Source organism: Anomalospiza imberbis, chromosome 5 (genome assembly GCF_031753505.1).
Source record: "Anomalospiza imberbis isolate Cuckoo-Finch-1a 21T00152 chromosome 5, ASM3175350v1, whole genome shotgun sequence".
NCBI classification, from domain to species: Eukaryota; Metazoa; Chordata; class Aves; order Passeriformes; family Viduidae; genus Anomalospiza; species Anomalospiza imberbis.
The window spans coordinates 36,918,224-36,936,717 of NC_089685.1; the positions used below are offsets into that span (position 1 = coordinate 36,918,224).

The window sequence follows — 18,494 nt, forward strand, 5'->3', positions numbered from 1 at the left end:
GGACATTCCTGTCCATCACCACCCACAGCTCTTATTCTAAATCTACAAAATTAAGATAAAAATACACATATTCCCAGAGGCACAACCTAGCCTTATTTTCACATTATATAATTTATGACTTTGATTGCAGATTGCAGAACAAGTCCTCTCACAGGTTCTCAACACTACATGATCGATTTCATTTCTAGAGGCACAAGTACTTTAAAATTTTGCTACCAAAATACATGAAGCCTAGTCCTCCTCCCAGTAAAGTTTTTGACTAAGACTTAGAAGTAAAACCAGCAATATAAAGCATCACATGAGACAGCAGCTGTAATTGTTTTTATAAAAAGGCAGTTCACGTGCTTCAAAAAAAGCACTATTTTTAGATGTTCATTTCTCAGAAAGCTTATAACAACTGCTGCTAAACTTTAAGTTGTATCTGCCAAGTTCTTCTAAAAAACAAAATCCTTTTCCTGGTGAATATTAGGCTAAAAGCAAAAGCATATGTCATGCTAGCATGTGTAAATCTCTTATTACAAATGTTTTTTTAAAACACTGTTTTTACAATCAAAACATACAGGTGAATTTTTAATAGTTTAAATGAACATTCTCAAGCCAAGTTTGAGTTTTCACCTTGCTGAAGAGACTTTCCCTGAAAACAGTCTCTGATACGTGTAAAACATTGAAATTAATCCAGTTAGATTAAATTCAGGACCACTGACCCAACCTACAAATCTGATCAATAAAAATGATTCAATGTTTCAAGGAAAAAAGGTACTTTTATGTCCGTTGAGGTATTAAGTAACAAGGACTGACATTGACTGTGCATGTTACATCACAGGCAAATTATTTGTTAAATGTACATCTTAGCAAAAATTAGAAGCGAATTACTAAAAAAATATTTCAAAAAAGAATGGTTTATACCATACATTTCCATGTAATGTTCTAAGTTCTGGGGAAGTGAGACTTGATTAAATTATTATTTTATAGAAAAGCAGACAAAAACTGTTCTCAAACAAGAACTCAGAGCATCTATTATTTTGCACTGTTTTAATGGTGTCAGACTACAAAAATAGTTTGCTGAGCTGTCACCATCTTTGTCTTTAAATTTATATTCAGTACATATCAACCTAACTGTTAGACAAGGAAGAGCATTTAATATAAGACTTTTCTCTGATACTGATTCTGCAAAGGAAAAAGCACAGCATTAAGGCCTGTGATCTACTCATCTTTTGTTCTTTAACAAGCCAGCAAAAAAAGCAAGCTAGAAAGCTGACACCTCTAAAAAAGGTTTTTTCAGATACCTCCTAGAAACGTCCAAAAGGACTTAAAAGTGGAGAAAAAATTTGATCAGTATTCCTTATGCACATTACAACACAAGTATTTCATTAATTTTATCATGACAATGGAACTTCAAAAAAAAAAAAAAAAAAAACCCTCCAACAAACAGATTGCACCTAAAAGTCTGGAATACCAAAAAATTTTAAACATGATTTCCAAAAAAATTAAATTTCGGGGAAGTGTCAGGATTTGCGTTGACTAAAGGTTTTCAAAACTACCAGGTCAATCTCTCTTAAAATACATATGGTATTTTTAATATTCAATTTTCACTTCTTTTACTATGATATACACTAAGCTGTATATTAGACTACCAAATAAGCTTTCAAAAATGTTTTGAACACCTGTAGTGCAACACACAAAACTTGATATTGCAACTGCAATTTAGACAATTACCCCACTGGCTGATATTTTGATAAGAAATGCTTAGACTAGCCTATTACAATACACCATCACTTTAAAAAAAAAAATTCTGAGATGACACTTCAGAAGCACATACGATGAAAGGCAATCTATCCTTACACTTAGCATTCTTCTAAAGGAATCTTGGTAAAACAGAGACTTATTTTGAGGTACGTTCTCTAAGATCATGCTATTCTGAAGGCATGTCACAAAAAGAAAAGTAGCACGTCTTAACATTACTTTGAAGTGTTTTGTAAGCTGGTACTTTTTTATATATTTTGAGGAAACAAGGAGCACAGCAACTGAACTGACAGCATTTTTTTAAAAAAATTATAATACCCTACTGCACAGTTGGCAGGTGATACTCATAAGTATGCTGCATCTGGGATATAAATGCATGGGCCATGTAGCAAACCAATAAATTTGTTCACTACAGAAAAAAGCCAATAATTTTCTTAATGCACTGCAAAGCAGTTTGTCTCCAAACTCACCACTTAAGATAAAAACAGTAATAAAACACTTGATCAAGTTAATAGCTCCACATAGTAGTTCAGTATCACAAATAAAGTTTGTCAGTAATGAGGTGTTAAATTTGACCTTCACCTCAGTTACAGAAAAACATATCCTATTTTGCCTTTGGGAGGCAGTGCTTTGGAAACTATAAAACATTTCCTGCTTCAGCCATTAAAGCATGTCTACATGACACAGCTTGTGGAAAAACTGGACTCTTAAATTATTTCAACATTTAAGATGATGATGATGAAGCACGACAGTACACACTAACCTCTCCTGTTTTTAAATTGTGCTTAGAAAGAGCTTCATTGCCTCAGAAATTTTATTATCAGTACAGATTATCAACACTTACATCTCAGATTACTCTGATAACATATAATTATCACTCCTTCTGTCTTTTCTGCTCCTCATTCCACCAAGAACAATATTTTTTTATTGTCCATAGTCACTAACTAGCAAAGTGCCAGTTAGATTAAGAGGAATACCTTTTTCCTTTGGGACTCTCAGACAAAATCCAAAAATCAAAACCAAAATCTGAAAGTTTTTTGACATTCAGCCCTCCTGCCATGAGAATCTAGTAAATGATAATGATACTACATAATATTCCAAATACATTCACAAGAAAAGTATCAACTCAAACTGAAAGAGCACAGATTGAAGTAATTTAACCCTCTCTCTGCAAAAATCTTCACATTCATCTCATTACACAAAGGTACACTTAAGTTACTCACTGAATTTCTATCCAGCTCCCCATCAACCAGAACGCTCTCCATGTTGCAAGGGCCTGTTCTCTGTCTCTATCGGTTAGAGTTCTTCCATCCTGCTACTCAAGATCCTAGAGAGGAAAAGAAAAATGTAATAATTTAATTCCAAGGGCTGAAATCCAGTAGAGAGCTACACTTTCCCTTCCGTTTTAAGATGCTAAATAGTCTCATGTAATAACAACCTCTGCATTTTACAGTACCTTGCAAAACATGAACATTTACCCAGAAAAATCAGCTTAGGAATGGAGAGAATAGTTTCAGATAAAATCGCCAAAACAAAAACTACTCACAGAGGCAAGCACTTACTTCTGCAAATAAAGAAGAGTTATGCAAAACAAAAGAAACCCACAGGTTTTGCCCTGTATTTCCCGTTGTTCCAGAGCTCCCAGCAGCACACCGCTCCCGCCCCACAGGCATGTGCACACCAACTGTTTGGGTACAAAACAAAGTTATTCTGGAGCAGCCAGAGTTGAGGGCTTCCTAGCATAACTCCAGAAACAGCTATGTATTGCTCTGTGGAACCAAAACACAAAAATTAAATAGTATGAGCAAGCCAGCACCTTCTGTGGCACAGCAGGCACTCATCTAGGGGTCACCACACACAGCGAGAAAGCAATGCCTCATTCTCTAGGCATTTCCTATTTACTTTTTTGCAAGAGAATCAAACCTACAATGAATCTTAGTATTAACAGCATATTTAAATTCATTGGCGAGACAAGCACACACACTGGAATCAAGCAAAACTTGGTGGAAAAAAAGTGCTTTAACCATGGATTTGTTAAGCAAGTTTCAGGAGAGGCACAGATCAAACTGGGATGCCTACTGAGATGTCCAGCTACAGCCCATCGCTCTGTCTCTGTCCAAGACCTCCATCCAAGAGGACAGCAGTGGAAGAGGAGGCTGTGCTTACCTGCTTGGATCAGCGCAGTCGGTATCGCGCAGGGACAAACCCTGTGCTCCCACCTTCCACAGAGCCACGCTCACTCTGCCCCTTCCACCAGCCACAGCAAGTGCTTCATCAGAGTATTACCCCAAGGACAATTTTCTTCTTTCCTTTTGTCTTGGGTGGGGTGAGGGGGCAGGAAGCAGCTAAATTACAAACTCAATTGCTAAGCCAACACTTGTGCAAGAGCAGGGGTAGCACGGAGATGGTGATTTTTTTTTTACACTATAATGTTTGCATATTGTGCTTAATCTATGCATCAAGCTAAAGGCAACTTTTAGTAAAAACAGATGAAGACACAAGGGTGAGGTGGGAAGACACATCACAGTACCTCCAGGGAACCTGAGGAACATCCTGAATGCAGGAGGATGGGAGAAAGGCAAACAGATAACCAGAATATACAGGATCTTCTGGTTCAAGGTCTGTCTCAGGAAATAGATACTCATGAAAACAAAGCTCACTAAAAAGAATAACCATTTATTCTACTGTTTCCAATGTTTTATTATAATTGGTTTTTGGGTTTGTATTTTGTAAAGCAAGTTAGAATTTTCCCTCAGGAAAAAACATACAGTATTAATACACTCTAGATAATTACTATAACATATGCCAGTAAACCACAAAAGGAACCATTAAAAATAGTTTAACAAAACTGTGTGCTAACAAAATTGCAAAGTTAAAAGTTTTCTATGACTTAGTCCAATGAACTGAGGAGGACCTTGCTCAAGCACCTGAGTGATTAACTGAAGTGGCATATAATTGGGAAGCATGGCTAGATGCTCTCATATAAATTAGAGACAGTAGACATCTGGAAGGAGGTGACTACAAGTTATCAATTTGCATTAACAAAAGGAAAGATGCCATTACCACAGAAAGAGGAATTCACCCTAAAGCTCTGTTTTCCAGAGCAACAGGCACTGCGACCCTTACCTTCCACACCCAAACATGAGATGCAGACCTGGGTGATGATTTTTGATGTCTGTTGCTTGTCATCTCTCCCCCACACACCCATTTTAGATTCTCTTATTAGCAGGAAATTCAGCAACATCAGACTGCATGCATATTCAATTTGCAGAAACACCAAACTCTTTTAAATAGGATGAAAAATGAGTGGCATTACAAACAGATGTGAGCACTGCTATTTGAAGCAGTTTTTCAGCTTTTTTTAGTTACACAAACTTGTAACCATACTCAAGTTATCTGAACAAAGAGATCTTTGCTGACAGGAACATTTAACCTGAAACACATTAAATCCATTTTTATATTTAATATTTTTAAACTCTTGCTTTTTATTGACAATGCTCCCAGGGTATTCTGCTCCTCCATCTGCTCACATGACCACAGCCTTCCTTATCTTAGTCTCAAGAGCAGTGCCATCAGACAGGTACCCTATGGTCTAATTCCCAGCATTCATAATCAGTTGTGGTCTCAAAGACTCAATACAGCATGCTCCCAAAGGCTGCAGAGAAGTTTTCTGGGAAAAGGAAGGAAAAAATTCTACCTGTTCATGTTTAAACAGTAAAGCAGATGCCGAAATGGTTAAGGACTACCTTCCCCCAAGCTGTTTAGCTTATGAGTAGACAGCCAGCTTGCCTTATTTTTCTTGGCAAAATGAAGGCTGAAAGTGAACAATATTGCTTCTGTTATATGCCAAAATAAATACAAAGGAAGGAAAAGGGCTCTCTCAGCAAAAGGATATTGCCAAAGAGTCAAATAAGTATGAAATTGGAGAACAGATTTATTTTGAAAATTACAGAATGCTTCTAACCATCTGAGCCCCAAAGCTTTGAAACAATTTTCCAAACAATGTAGGGAAGGGGAATTTTCTTATTTGTAAATGCAGCCAGGTTATTATGAAGGGTGCTTCCACAAGCAAGCAAGCTCTTTTCTACTTTAGCTAATCCAACCAGATTTGATTTAGATTTGAAGATACAACCCCAAATGTATGATTTTATTGATCTTGGGGGTTTTTTTAGCTTTTGGGGAATATTAATGACATGCTTTTGCTGCTCTCTGTTACATTCACAAGTGTTTGCAGTCTGGTCAGCTTGAGGTTTTAATTAACAAATGCTCCTTCACAATCTTAATGCTTAAAAGCTGAAGTGTTCAGGAGGGCACACACAAAATGAAATTATTTGAAAATAACTCTATAATGGCAGCCAGCTAGTCAGCTATTTTTCCTTTACAGATATTGGATACAATCAGGCACACAGAAAGGTACTACCAATCAGAAAAATCCTGCCACAAAATAAGTTCTTTCTCTCCAACTGTGAAGAAGGTTGAACAAGTCAAAAACATATATTCAAAGCAGAAAGGAAATGTCTTCTTCTTATCACACAATCCATAACCTGTCCTCTTAACACTTGTAGTCCATCTTATTTTTGCTGATGACACCAAACTGTGTGGTGCAGCTGACAAGCCGGAGGGAAGGGGTGCCATCCAGAGGACGCTGGCACACTTCAGAGTCTGTGTGAACCTCAGGACACCAGTTCAACAAGGCCAGATGCAAGGCCCTGCACCTGGGCTGGGGCTATCCCCAGGACAAATACTTGGAAGCACAAATACCCAAGGCTGGGTAGAAAATGGGTTGAGAACAGTCCTGAGGAAAAGGAATTGGGGGTACTGGTGGATGAAAACTAGACATGACCCAGCAACATGTGCTTTCAGCCTAGAAAGCAAATGTATCCTGGGCTGCATCAAAAGAAGTGTGGTCAGCAGGTCAGTCCACCAGGTCATTCACAAATCTACTTGACTTCTGCAATGTTCATATTTTATATTAGATATTAGAAAGAAATTATTTACTGTGAGGGTGGTGAGGCACCGCAACAGGCTGCCCAGAGCAGCTGTGGATGCCTCATCCCTGGAAGTGTTCAAGGCCAGGCTGGGTGGGGCTTTGAGCAACCTGGTCTAGTGGAAGATATTCCTGCCCATGGCAGGGAGATTGGAGCTAGATCATTTTTAAGGCCTTTCCAACCCAAAGCATTCTGTGGTTCCATGGTTTTAACAGATTGCTTCAGCCATTGCTAGTTTTTGTAACAATTTGGTTTTCAGTTCATTGCACATTGAGAATAGGAATATCCTCCTTAGGTCTCCCACAGAAGGACAGAATAATATGCTTCAATGAAAGCTACTATTCTACGTGAACAGGATCTCTTCTAACTATCTACACACATGCATACTGAAAGTCCTATGGGAAGAGATAAGAAGACAACTCCTATCATTAAAAAAATAACTTCAAAAGCCATAAAATGGATGTCTCAGTACTATGCTGTTACCCAATATTCTCTTAGATATAGTTACATGAACCACAGATCAAAAGCAGCACAATTTATGTGCCTTTGCCATGACAGAAACTGTGGTAGCAAGCTTTTGTTCAGTCCTATAGACATCAGTGAAGTTCTGCATTGACTTATATATTGTCTATGTTAACCACATTACATAAGCTTTTATTGCAGGGTATGTTTAACTAGATAAAGGGGTTATTAGGCAATGCAAGGCCCTTTTTCTGCCAGCATAACAAGAGGTCATCATCAAACATGATATTTGTTCTAGGCAGAAGAGAGTTTAGCCCTGACACTGTGGCAGTAATACACTATTGGTGGTATATTTATAATATTAAATCATAATCCAATTCACAAAAGGACTCTTCCTCCCCTTCTCCCACAAAAGATAAATTTCAGTTCAAACACTTCACTAAATCTGGACAGTTTCATCAAGAATCCCCACTGCCCCCACACAAATTTCTGAATTTCAGCCAAGGTGCAGCCACAAAGTGCAAGTGGTAGAGATGACTCCTGAATCTGATACATTTTCTTTTTAGTCAATGGACCAAGTTACTTGAACACCTGCATACTGTATTATATAGGCAGGTTTTAGCTTTCTTCCTAAGGACTATCACCTAGGGTTCTTAGATGGGGCAGGTGCACTGTGGCACTGTTTTGTGACCTGTTCCAGTATCACAGTACCCTCCTGCACTCCACAGCACCAAACCTCAAGACAAGGCCCAGCCTCACTGTGACCTGCCACTCGCTGCTGTCTCCTGACCCAGCCTTTCCAGAGGGGAAGTGTTCTCCTGGGCTCTGACCTACAAACTGACCTAAGCTCTGCTGGATGCCTGCCTTCTTTCCCTAAAGCCTAAAAGCAGTAGAAGCATTTAAATTGCCCAAGATGAGTATCAGATAAGAATATACTGCAATGTTTCTTTTTTTTTTTTAAGATGACACAAACATAACAATACATTGACTTTAAAGATCAATGTGGCAGCAAGAAAAGGCAAGGCACACTAGGAGAAAAGAAAACTAGTTGTTTACATTGATGTCAAGAAGGATAAAAATTCACCTAGGTCCTTGCTGGAAAGCAGAGTCACAACAGCACCAAAGAAATGCTATTTCACAGGGAATCAGAGAATGGTCCAGGTAGGAAAAGACCTCTGAAGGTCATCTTGTCCAAGCCCCTCTTTGCAGAAGGATGTCTAGACAGCTTTTACATATCTCCAAGGATGAGGACTACACAAACACCCTGGTCAACCTGTGCCAGTGCTTCGTCGCCCTTCAAAGTTAAAAAGCGTTCCTGATGCTGGGACGGAACTTCCCATGTTCCTGTTTGTGCCCACTGCCTCTTGTATCACTGAGCACCACTGGAAAGAACCTGTATCTGTCACTTTTATACCCTCCCTTCAGATATTTATACACATGGATGAGTTCACCCTGAGCTGTCTCTTCTCCAGGCTAAACAGACCCAGCTCTTCCAGCCTTTCCTCGCACAAGAGATGATCCAGGCCTTTGATAATCTTCTTTATGGCAAGGGCATGTTACTGACTCATGTTCAGCTGTCTGTCAGGATAACCAGTGAACTCCAGGTAAGCAGTTCTATAAGGTCCACAAGAAAGTTTAAGGTAACACTCTTGACAAAGGTATCTATGTGCTAAAACAAACAAAACAAACAAGTTTCCTAGGTATTGAGATCTAACTATAACAGTTACAGTTACCTATAACTCCTAAGAGGTATAGGATCAGTTTTAAGAGATTAAAGGAAATCTGTACCCTAAATCTAACTAGGGTGATCAAACCAAGGCTCTCAAAAAATCTAAGTGTCTTTCAGGCTGTCCTACAACTGCTGAAGATACTTTCACTTTGCTCCATGCAGCAGGGGAGCAACAATAGCACAGAAGGTAATAGAGGTAGCATGTCTCACTCTCAAGGCTCTTTGAACACAGTGCACCAGAGGAAGAGAAGCCTTCTGCTTGTAGCACAAGGCCACAGATCATCTTTCTCACCTAACAAGCCTGCACACCAAGTACACTTCATTATCAACCTACAGATCAGGCCAGCTCTTGCACATGACACAGTGCCACTGCATGCCAAGTACCCTGTGTTTGTTGAGATCAGTTCCAAGAAATCAGGAACTGAAGCAGAGTTACTGGTAAAAATGGAGGAGAGGTAACAGGGTCAAAAAATCAGTAGAAGACCTGGTAAACAAATAAATCACAAGTTTTTCCCGACTCTCAAAACAAAATTCTTAACTAACAAGAACTTGGAAGAACTAGGAACTGGTTGTATTCTGCAATTCTAGAAGACAAATCTGAGAGCTGAGAAAATCTTTAGGTTCAATTCCTACTACTGTGAAGTCAGTCCAAACAGGAGAGCTTGACAAAACCAGTAATTATATAGAAGTCATAGATGACAAGCTGCATAGTTACACTAACTCTGAATTGCAACGTTTGAATGCTCAAAAGTCTGCTACAAATATAAACACAGCAGAATCAACAACTGCCTGAAGTTCCCCAAGTACACTGTGATCACTTAATGCTATCAGCCACCAAATCTACCCTTATGAAACACTTCCTTCCACCCTGAGTTTCATCACCTGCCTTCTCATTTCCTGAATAAACAGTCCACATGCAGAGCAAGCTGTTTCCTCTGTTTCTGTATTGCTGTTTTCAGAAGGGGAAAAAATATCAAATACTAAACCACCAAAAAACCCCAGGAAAACTGAAATGTTTAAGAACAGGACTTGAAAACATCTCTCATCTGGAAAAAACCTGGCACAGTCCAGATACCTCAGCTATCTTTTGAGAGAGTTAGATGGCAATGAAGGCCAAGGAAAGCATAACAAACTTCTGAATACCCACTGCAACTTCCATTATTACTACCTTAAACTGAGTTCCACAAACTAACTTTTCCTGAAAAAAATGAAGGAGTACGGAAAATATGGTAAGATTCACATACGGGTACTAAATCCCAATATTCTCTTTAAAAGCTCAAGTTCCTAGGGTTCTGGAGCCCTTTGCCATTGAAATACACTTCAAAGCTCTCAAACTTATTCAGGTCTTCACGATAAGTAATCTGTTCCCATGACTCAAACGAGTTGTTGGTCTTAATAACAAAAATGTCTATTTCTTCACTTAAAAGCATCTAGTTACCTGCAGCATTATACACTTTGTCTCCACAAGCCATTTTTACCTAGGGTTCAGGCTAACTTTGGAGCACAAAAATAAGAGAGACAATAAACCACTGATTTTGTTCATTTAAGAGAGAATCTATGAAGCTCCATAAAATATTCAGATGATTTTTTTTTGTTTCATTGTGAAATAGGCAAAGAAGATTTATTCAAACCTTACAACACCAAATCTAGCATTGTATTTTTACATACTTTTTTTTTGTTAGTTTGCTACAGTACTAACCAGCAAAAATAACTAAGTATCATCATACACAACCATACAAGGTTAAATTTGCCAATGACAGTCTTGAGTTTGAATAAAAAAAAGATGGACTAAAACTAAGTGGTTGGAGACATGGCAAACCATATTCCTTTCAGAACTCCACCCTGTGATTTTCTTCCACATCTGTAAAGTTACCAATAATAGTCGCTCACACGGTACTCTCTGTCTTTCTCATCTCCCATTTTGGCAGCTGTATGAAGAGGCAGTGTGACACACTCTGCTGGAGACAGCTGGAAGGGATTAGGAGATTACCAGTCCTCCACATCTGGTCCACGTCTTACCACACTGAGGCTGAGGTTTTTCTGAAATGCCTGCAGATCCATCTGTGCAGGTGCTCCCTAACCGTCTTCCGTCAAGAGGAATCCCCACTATTGCAAATTATTTTAAACAGACACTCACAAAATGTGAATCATTCAAACTGAGCTAGGTCATGGCACTTCTGCAGGCCTGGCACTGCAGGGGTGACAAACAGCTGAGGGACACCTCTTCACTCACCTCCACTCCAACAAAAACAGCCTGGGTAAGCACACACTGTGTTACAGCTACAGACTCCCCCAACATCACCTGGAAACTACTTCAGGAAATGAAGGGAATCATGCCAAGGCAAAAAGAAAAGCAATGCTGTTGTTACAGGTTTTTCTGAAATGAACAAGTAAGATAAGTCAGCAAAGAGGTTTCCACAGCAAGATGGATAGGTGGCAGAACAAATCCTTCTGATGCTAATGCCAAAATTGAATCAGTTGCCCTCCTGAGAGAGCAAATAGACCTGGACTTCTTCTGCATGGAACTTTCCAAAACAAAACACAAGACTATGAAAAACATTTTGCGAATATAAGAATTAATTCATTGTGCAGAAAAAGCTTCAATAAGCCGATCTTAAAAGTCTACTTTAGTACATCAAATGATGTATCTAAACATTTTAGTTACAATGAGATCATCAATACAGAAATATTTTAAGTCTCATCTGCAGGTCAAGAATACCATCTACTTCATAAGGAATAAAGTTTCCGTAAGCTATTCTAAGAGTATTTATAAACTATTTCAAGTAATCATACTATTACAGATCAATGAATTATTAACTGCTAGATAAGCTGTATGTGACTAGGTGAGTGCATTTTACCTACTGCAAATCAAGTAATGTCAGCTTTAACTACCACAAAGTTTCTGCACCTCAGAAGCTGAAGTGATTTTTCTTGGACAAATAGGCACCAACACACAGACAGTTCACTGCCATATCAGGTGCTATTGCAGCCAACTTCCTAAATGGATCCTTAAGATTTTCCATTAAATTAATGATATGCCTCCAAAACTGAGCCAGTGCAAAGACCAATTTTCTAATGGCAATTCTACTAGGCTTTTAGTCCTTCCTTTGCACTATGTATTTTGCTACCTCTGAGAACTGAACAGAATGCCCAACCTATTTTCAAGGGTGAAAGAGACCTTAGGGCCTCTTTTAAATCCTCAGTTATTGAAAGGACATGCTAAGTGTCAGATCTCCCCAAGACCTACCAGCACACAACCACTTTTCTGTACACCAATGGCTGTTTCAGCAAAGTAAGGACTGAGATTACCTCTAAAATTAGCATCATGAATATAGGAACTCAGTTAAGAGAGTAACTACAATCCTAATTTCTGCTCTAAACTGAAATAAATAAAATAGAAAAATCAATTCAAGTTCCAAGAACAAAAATATGAAAGAAGTCTTAACCCAGACAAACAAGTTTCAGTTGAGCTGCGTTGGCTGTAATAGTTATGTTGTGTGGGAGGTTTCTAAAAAATAGGTTTTCTGCAGGCTTAAATGCGGATATTTCAAACAGGAACCTTATGTACAATTTAATTTTCTTATTTTAGCAGCAGTGTCTCTTCTTCATAATACAACAGAGTTGATGACATAATAAATGGCCTTTATTTAAATTTCTTTTGGCAAGTGCTAGAAGGTAGTTTATACAAGTTTAAGATACAGGATATCTGTACAAGAATATAAGAACAAAAGGTCAGAGTAGCCTACTGCAATAGGAAAAACCCTAGAAATCCTAACTTAAAGCTGCAGCAGGTTCAAACAGGAGCAACAGTATCTGGTTTACACATCATGGTTTATTAAAAAGTTTTAGAAAGTCTAATTTAGCTTTCCATTGGTTATGCCAAGTTTGGTTTTTTTCACTCTAAAGTAAAACGAGCTGATAAACCCAACTTTGCTTTTTAGATGTCAGTGCTGTTCTACCTGATCACAATTCAGGATCTTTTGTAGGTTTTTTGGCAGGGTTGGTTTTTTATTTGTGTTTGTTTATGGTTTGTGAAGTTTTTGGGAGGATCCTAGGGAGGAAAGTTGGAATTTTTTTGGGAGGTTTTTTGCTGTCATTCTGTGTGTTTTTTTAAATACAGGAGAAAAATATTACAAAGAGACTTCATACATGCTTAACAAGAACTAATGTTTTTAGCACCAAACAGCCAAGCTTGTCTTCTGAAGCTACTGAGTAATTGCTGACCAATTCTGATTTGGAACTGCTGCAACAATGTTGCATAGCTTTTAGTCTAATAGGATGAACCAATAATATTTAAACAATATAGCCTGATCCACAGGAACTGTACAACATTATTGCATTGCAGACTTGGCAAGTGACCTCTTGTTTACCTACTCATTTCTATTTAACAAATTACAAGCTCCTCTATGGCATTTCTTTGGGCAATGGGAAGCACCTGGCCTGCCACAACAAACAGCTGTGGACAAATCACAAGCATCATCAAGTGACAACTTACCTGTGATTCACAGCCCTCAGAAATCAGGTCAATATCACTGCCTAATGTAAGTCAGGCCACTGCTCACAGTACTTGCAACAAACAAGCAACTTACATAAAAATTATTTTTGACAGAGACGAAAATAGAAATCAAGCCTTTCACAGAATAAAGCCAGCCCTCAAGAACATAAATTAAACATATTTGTTCGCAAAACTATCCCATTTCTGAAGAGCAGAACGCCTTTTGCTCCCAGTACTGCAAGGAGACACCAAGACTTTTTATAACAAGAACCACGTATTATGAGAGTACTTTTAATGTTCTGCCTCAGGGACCAATATAGAAGATTCTATTTTTTCTGCTTCAATCAATTGAGAATGTGTCACGGCTGGGATAAAGGGTTCTGTTCCTTGACAGCCAGGGAGTGGTGGTAAGCATGGACAGGAAAAAAAAGTCTTGACACTTCCCTGGAAGTTATTTGAAATGCTTTGAAGAAGAAAACAAAGAGAGAAAAAAACTACATCCTAAACAAAGCATTATTCTGTTCAAGGCTAAACAAATATTTAATGGACAAGGAACCTCCTCCTGCTTTTCCACCCAGTCTACTCAAGTACTGGGAATTCTCTTTCCCCTAAAATGGTTTAATGGGGCCATCAGATAGCTTGAGCACGTGATTTAAAGTGAATACAATCCTCTCAGCTGTGCAATCCCCGTAGGACTGTGTGATAGGAAATTTGAATCCTGCCTCCCCACCATCCTCTAGCCAGCCCCTCAATAATCAGCTAGTTAAATGAGGTAGTTTAGGGGCAAGAGCCACCACACAGTTCAGGAATGCAGAAGACAGACACAAATGCTGGGAAGGAAGGATACAATACTTGTAAGCTCAAACAAATTCAATTCCTATTTTGATGATAAATAACAGAAAGAATAGTTCCAAAGGAGAATGTATTTCTTTTTGTAAAGTAAAAAACCTACATCCTTCTCTTTCACAGCATTATAATATTCCAATATTGTCCCCCAAACTGACAAGAATTACCAGGTAACAGCATTTTATAATTTACTCTCATATTTAAAATCACACACAATACCAAGATAACACAAGCTTAACTACCGAGATAATATTAGCATAAAGCAATTCAATACCCTGTATCTCTGCCAAAGAAGTTAACTACACCTCTATGTATAATGTTACACATTTTATTCCCTTGAAGGCAGCTTACACGTGTATTTCCAAGTCTAATGTGTAAGAAAAGAATGAAACACTAATTTCCATGCTTCACAAAGTAAATGAAGCCAGGCAGCAATAGCTTAGAAGCGGTAACTGGACAAAAATGTATGTCCCAACCTACCCAGAGTGTAAGTGTGCTCCTGGGGCACATTCCATCTCTGGTGCTCACTTTCACACACTGCACTGAGAAGTCAGAAGGAAGAAAAGTGCAGGTACTCATTTGGACTCCCTGCAGGAGCAGCTCTAGGAGTAACTGCCAGCACATGCTTCCAACCATGTGCAGGGCTAAAAGGGGTGACTGGAGGAGCCTTGTGTCCTGCACTTTCAATCCATTACTAAGTATCCAAAAACAGCTGTCACAGATACAAACCAGTCAACTTCAGCAGGTACAGTGTAGTTGCAACTAGAGTCTTTAACTTTTAAAAGTTATGTTTTGTCCAAGAAATCTTATAATGAACATGTAGCAGAGTGAAAATTTAATGGTTTGGGGTTCTTTTTTCTGAAATTGTAAAGCTAAAGCCCAAGTAATACTGATTTTAATGACAGCAACAAGCATGCAGAGCCTCTGATCTAAAAATCAGCTCGGCATACCTAATCTTTTCCATGAGTAAGGATTTCATTCCTTCATTTTGTAACCCTCAACAGAATTCAGAGAAGGATGAGCTGTATTTTTGATTATCACAATCTGAGAAAAAATACCATATGCCAGTAGTTCTTAATACAGTGGCACGTTTTACACTCCCACGATGGCTTCTAAGGCGGCTGTGAAATTCACAACTTTAGCTTTTTCACATCCAAATTGTCTGCAACAGACATGCAATAAGAAATTAGGGCTTGTAAGTCTAGGAGTGCTATTAACTTAATAAAATCCAGATTAAAAGTGAACAGCCAGCTAGATATTTCAAAGCCATTTATAAGCACCAAACTGTAAACTGAGACGCCCATCAAAACCACCTAACCAAGATAAGCACACAAACATTCCAGCTACAGCATGAAGTAATAAGCAAATTCCCCCAAGAGAAAAGCACTATGCCAACACTTCACATACAATGAGAATTGACTGTTCCCAAATTCTGATAAGTATAATTAACCTAACCCTGTCTTGGCCTTGATCATTAAACCTGAATTCATCGTGAAAACCAATTAAAATGCAAAGCAGTCTGTCTACTTTGGGACTGAAGAATAGCATTAATTCAAAAAAAAAGAAAAGAAGCATAGCACAATTGTCTCCTTAAACACCTTCAAGGATCTGTTAGCTGTTTTAGTAAATAAAAAAATAAATCACATTTTAACAAGAACTGAAAAATTCTTCAATTCTTCATGTAAATCCTGAAAATTTATGAAGGCAAAATTGAAGGTTTAACAGAAAAAATAGCCACAGAGAAAAAAGATAAAGATGATCTAGGTGGGCTATGAAGTTTGATTTTTCCTTTTCATGCTATTTTTAACAACAGATATTAATTGTACAGTTTTGGGAACTTTGTACAGTTCCCATTCAAAGAGCTTAACTACTCTCTTTCTCATTCATTCTGCCTTTTAGACTGACTACTGACAAGGAAATCTACTTATAATTTATGTCACCCAACCTGCTTTTTTTATGCCTGCCATTTTGCAATTAGCAGAACAACTAGACAGGCAGAAGGAGCTAGAACTCTCATTTTTCTTTCTATCTTCTTTCCTACATCATAGGTATCTACTCTTACAAAAAAAAAAACATGCCTACTTGCTAGGAAATTTAGATGCATGTGACTCTGATGATCATGTTTCTTCTTATAACTTTATTTCAACAGAAGGAAAAGCAGATAAAGTGATTTCTGATTTTCTAGTGAATCTGAGCTGATGAGTACCATTTTATAGTTACGGCTCAGTTTTAACATCAAAATTTTGTTTCCAGTGATATATTCCAGTGTTATATTTTAGTACAACTTCATTCACTACTGGAGTTATATTTTTAAATATACACAATATATTAACAGGTGTCTGTTCCAGTATTTCAACAAGCTTAAATTAGCTCTTCATTTTGAAAACAGGTCCTTTATGAATTAGCAGAAAGTCAGAATCATCTTCATGTCACATTTCATGCCTTATAACTTCCAAGGAGTTCTCTCGACGCTGTTCAGTTACCCTTGACAGTGCTGCAGATGGCAGTATTTCACAGAGCTCACCTCCCTGCTCTAACCTGCGGCTAAGGACTGCAATACAGGGAATACACTCTAAGGGTGCTGCAAGAATCTTCAGCTCAGGCATTTCCACAGCATTCCACATACGGTAAGAAAGTATACAAACGGCTTTAATTTGAAAAGCAACCTTCTTAGATGACTAAAGAAATGTACCATAACACCAGTCAAACAAAAACGTTAAGTTACTGCAGGTGAGAGCATCTTTAAAACAGTAATCCACAATAAACTGCTCCCTTGTATGGGATTTGAGCACACTCACACATTTTGTTTCAGATTACCAAAAGAAAAATCAAGTTTTCCATAGTAACCTCGTATTTCTGACTAGAAAGTGATGATCTAGTCTAGGTGTACATCTGGATCACCTGGACTTTTTATTTTACTTGAAATTGAGGCAATTTTTCTGAAAGTAATTGCCTGCACAGAAAATATCTCCATTTAATGCTAAAATATAGGTCTAGTCTGTCAGCAACACACTTTCCACGCAGAACCCCTCAAAAGCAGTCACTTTTTTCTGGAAGCTGACTGTTCACATCATGGCATGCACTGCACGAGCTTCACAGGAATGAACTAGCACTCACTCCTGGAAAACATAAGTAACATGAATCCAAGTATATATATTGCTTTGACTTCCAATTCCCTCTCTTCCTAAAACTTTATCAGGAGTTGAAAAAAGCAAAGTATGCTGTATCCCATTGCTACAACTCTTATGTCTTCTGCCACACATGCCAGAAGCAGACTGAAGGGCAAACTGTGCAAATCGCATACCACCATCATGGTTTCTACCCATTTCATTATGGGTAGAAAAATGACTCCATCACTAGCAAGTCAGTAGCTTTAGGAACCACCTCAACAGCAATTTCAATGCTCCCCCAGATAAAATCCATTTCCTAGCTGTTAGCCTCATTATGCATCTCAAGCAAAGTATATAATACTAGCTTCCAGGACACTGAGCATGCCAGCTTGTCTTTGTAATGCTCACAAATCAGAATCCATAGGAGTCTAGGATTTCTATTCCTTATAAGGAAGGACAGCCTGCTGAAGATCAAAATTACTGTCTTTCCTACTCAGCAAAACTTTTGCTGGGAACTAGAAGATGCATGAGACACCAGAAACAGTGATGAAAGAAGAGCAGAAGCCAAGACACAATAATATATCATCCTCATTAACTCAGGAAACAAAGTCCAAGGCTGTAATGGAGAGCAGACTGATACCACTGCATTCCACCAAGGTATCAGCAGTAGGGCTCCTACAAACACTGGTCAGAGCAAATAAACTTATGCTGATAACAACCTCCCTGGACTCAGTACTGGGAAGAGTAGAGTGTTACTAATTTTGCTTTATAGCTTATGCTTGCAGTAATTTGTTTGAGGAGGGAGGAGACATTGGCATAGGCACCTGTACTGCAGCTTCACTATTACAATAGCATGATCTTTGCAAGGTAAGCAGCAAAGTCTGTCATGCATGGGATTCAAGTAGAGACATTTAAAATTTTACAACTGCAAACTATTCACGCATCATGCAAGCTTCCATCAGTGAACACCTGTATTTTTCTCTAGAGAAAGTAAAGCAAAGCACAAGAATACAGAAGAATGCTGCTAGGTTTCTGAATTGCTAAGACAGGCAGAACAGCAGCAAAGAACAAAAGATAAATTTGCTGCTATATGTTTAAGTGAATGGAGAGAGGTGTGTGAG

The 18,494-nt window shown here is 38.3% G+C and overlaps 1 protein-coding gene across 5 annotated transcripts in view; it reads right to left on the minus strand.

Annotated features, from left to right (window-relative positions):
- OSBPL8 (oxysterol binding protein like 8) overlaps positions 1 to 18,494 on the minus strand; it is an 82,307-nt gene that overhangs the window by 50,386 nt on the left and 13,427 nt on the right. For 3 of the 5 annotated variants that reach the window (XM_068190256.1, XM_068190255.1, XM_068190260.1), the window contains exon 2: positions 2,967 to 3,070. In XM_068190256.1, coding sequence (XP_068046357.1) covers positions 2,967 to 3,008 — 42 coding nt within the window. In that variant the 5' untranslated portion in view covers positions 3,009 to 3,070. Of the gene's footprint in view, positions 1 to 2,966; positions 3,071 to 18,494 lie in introns of those variants that run through there. The other 2 variants (XM_068190259.1, XM_068190258.1) reach the window with 1 other exon arrangement.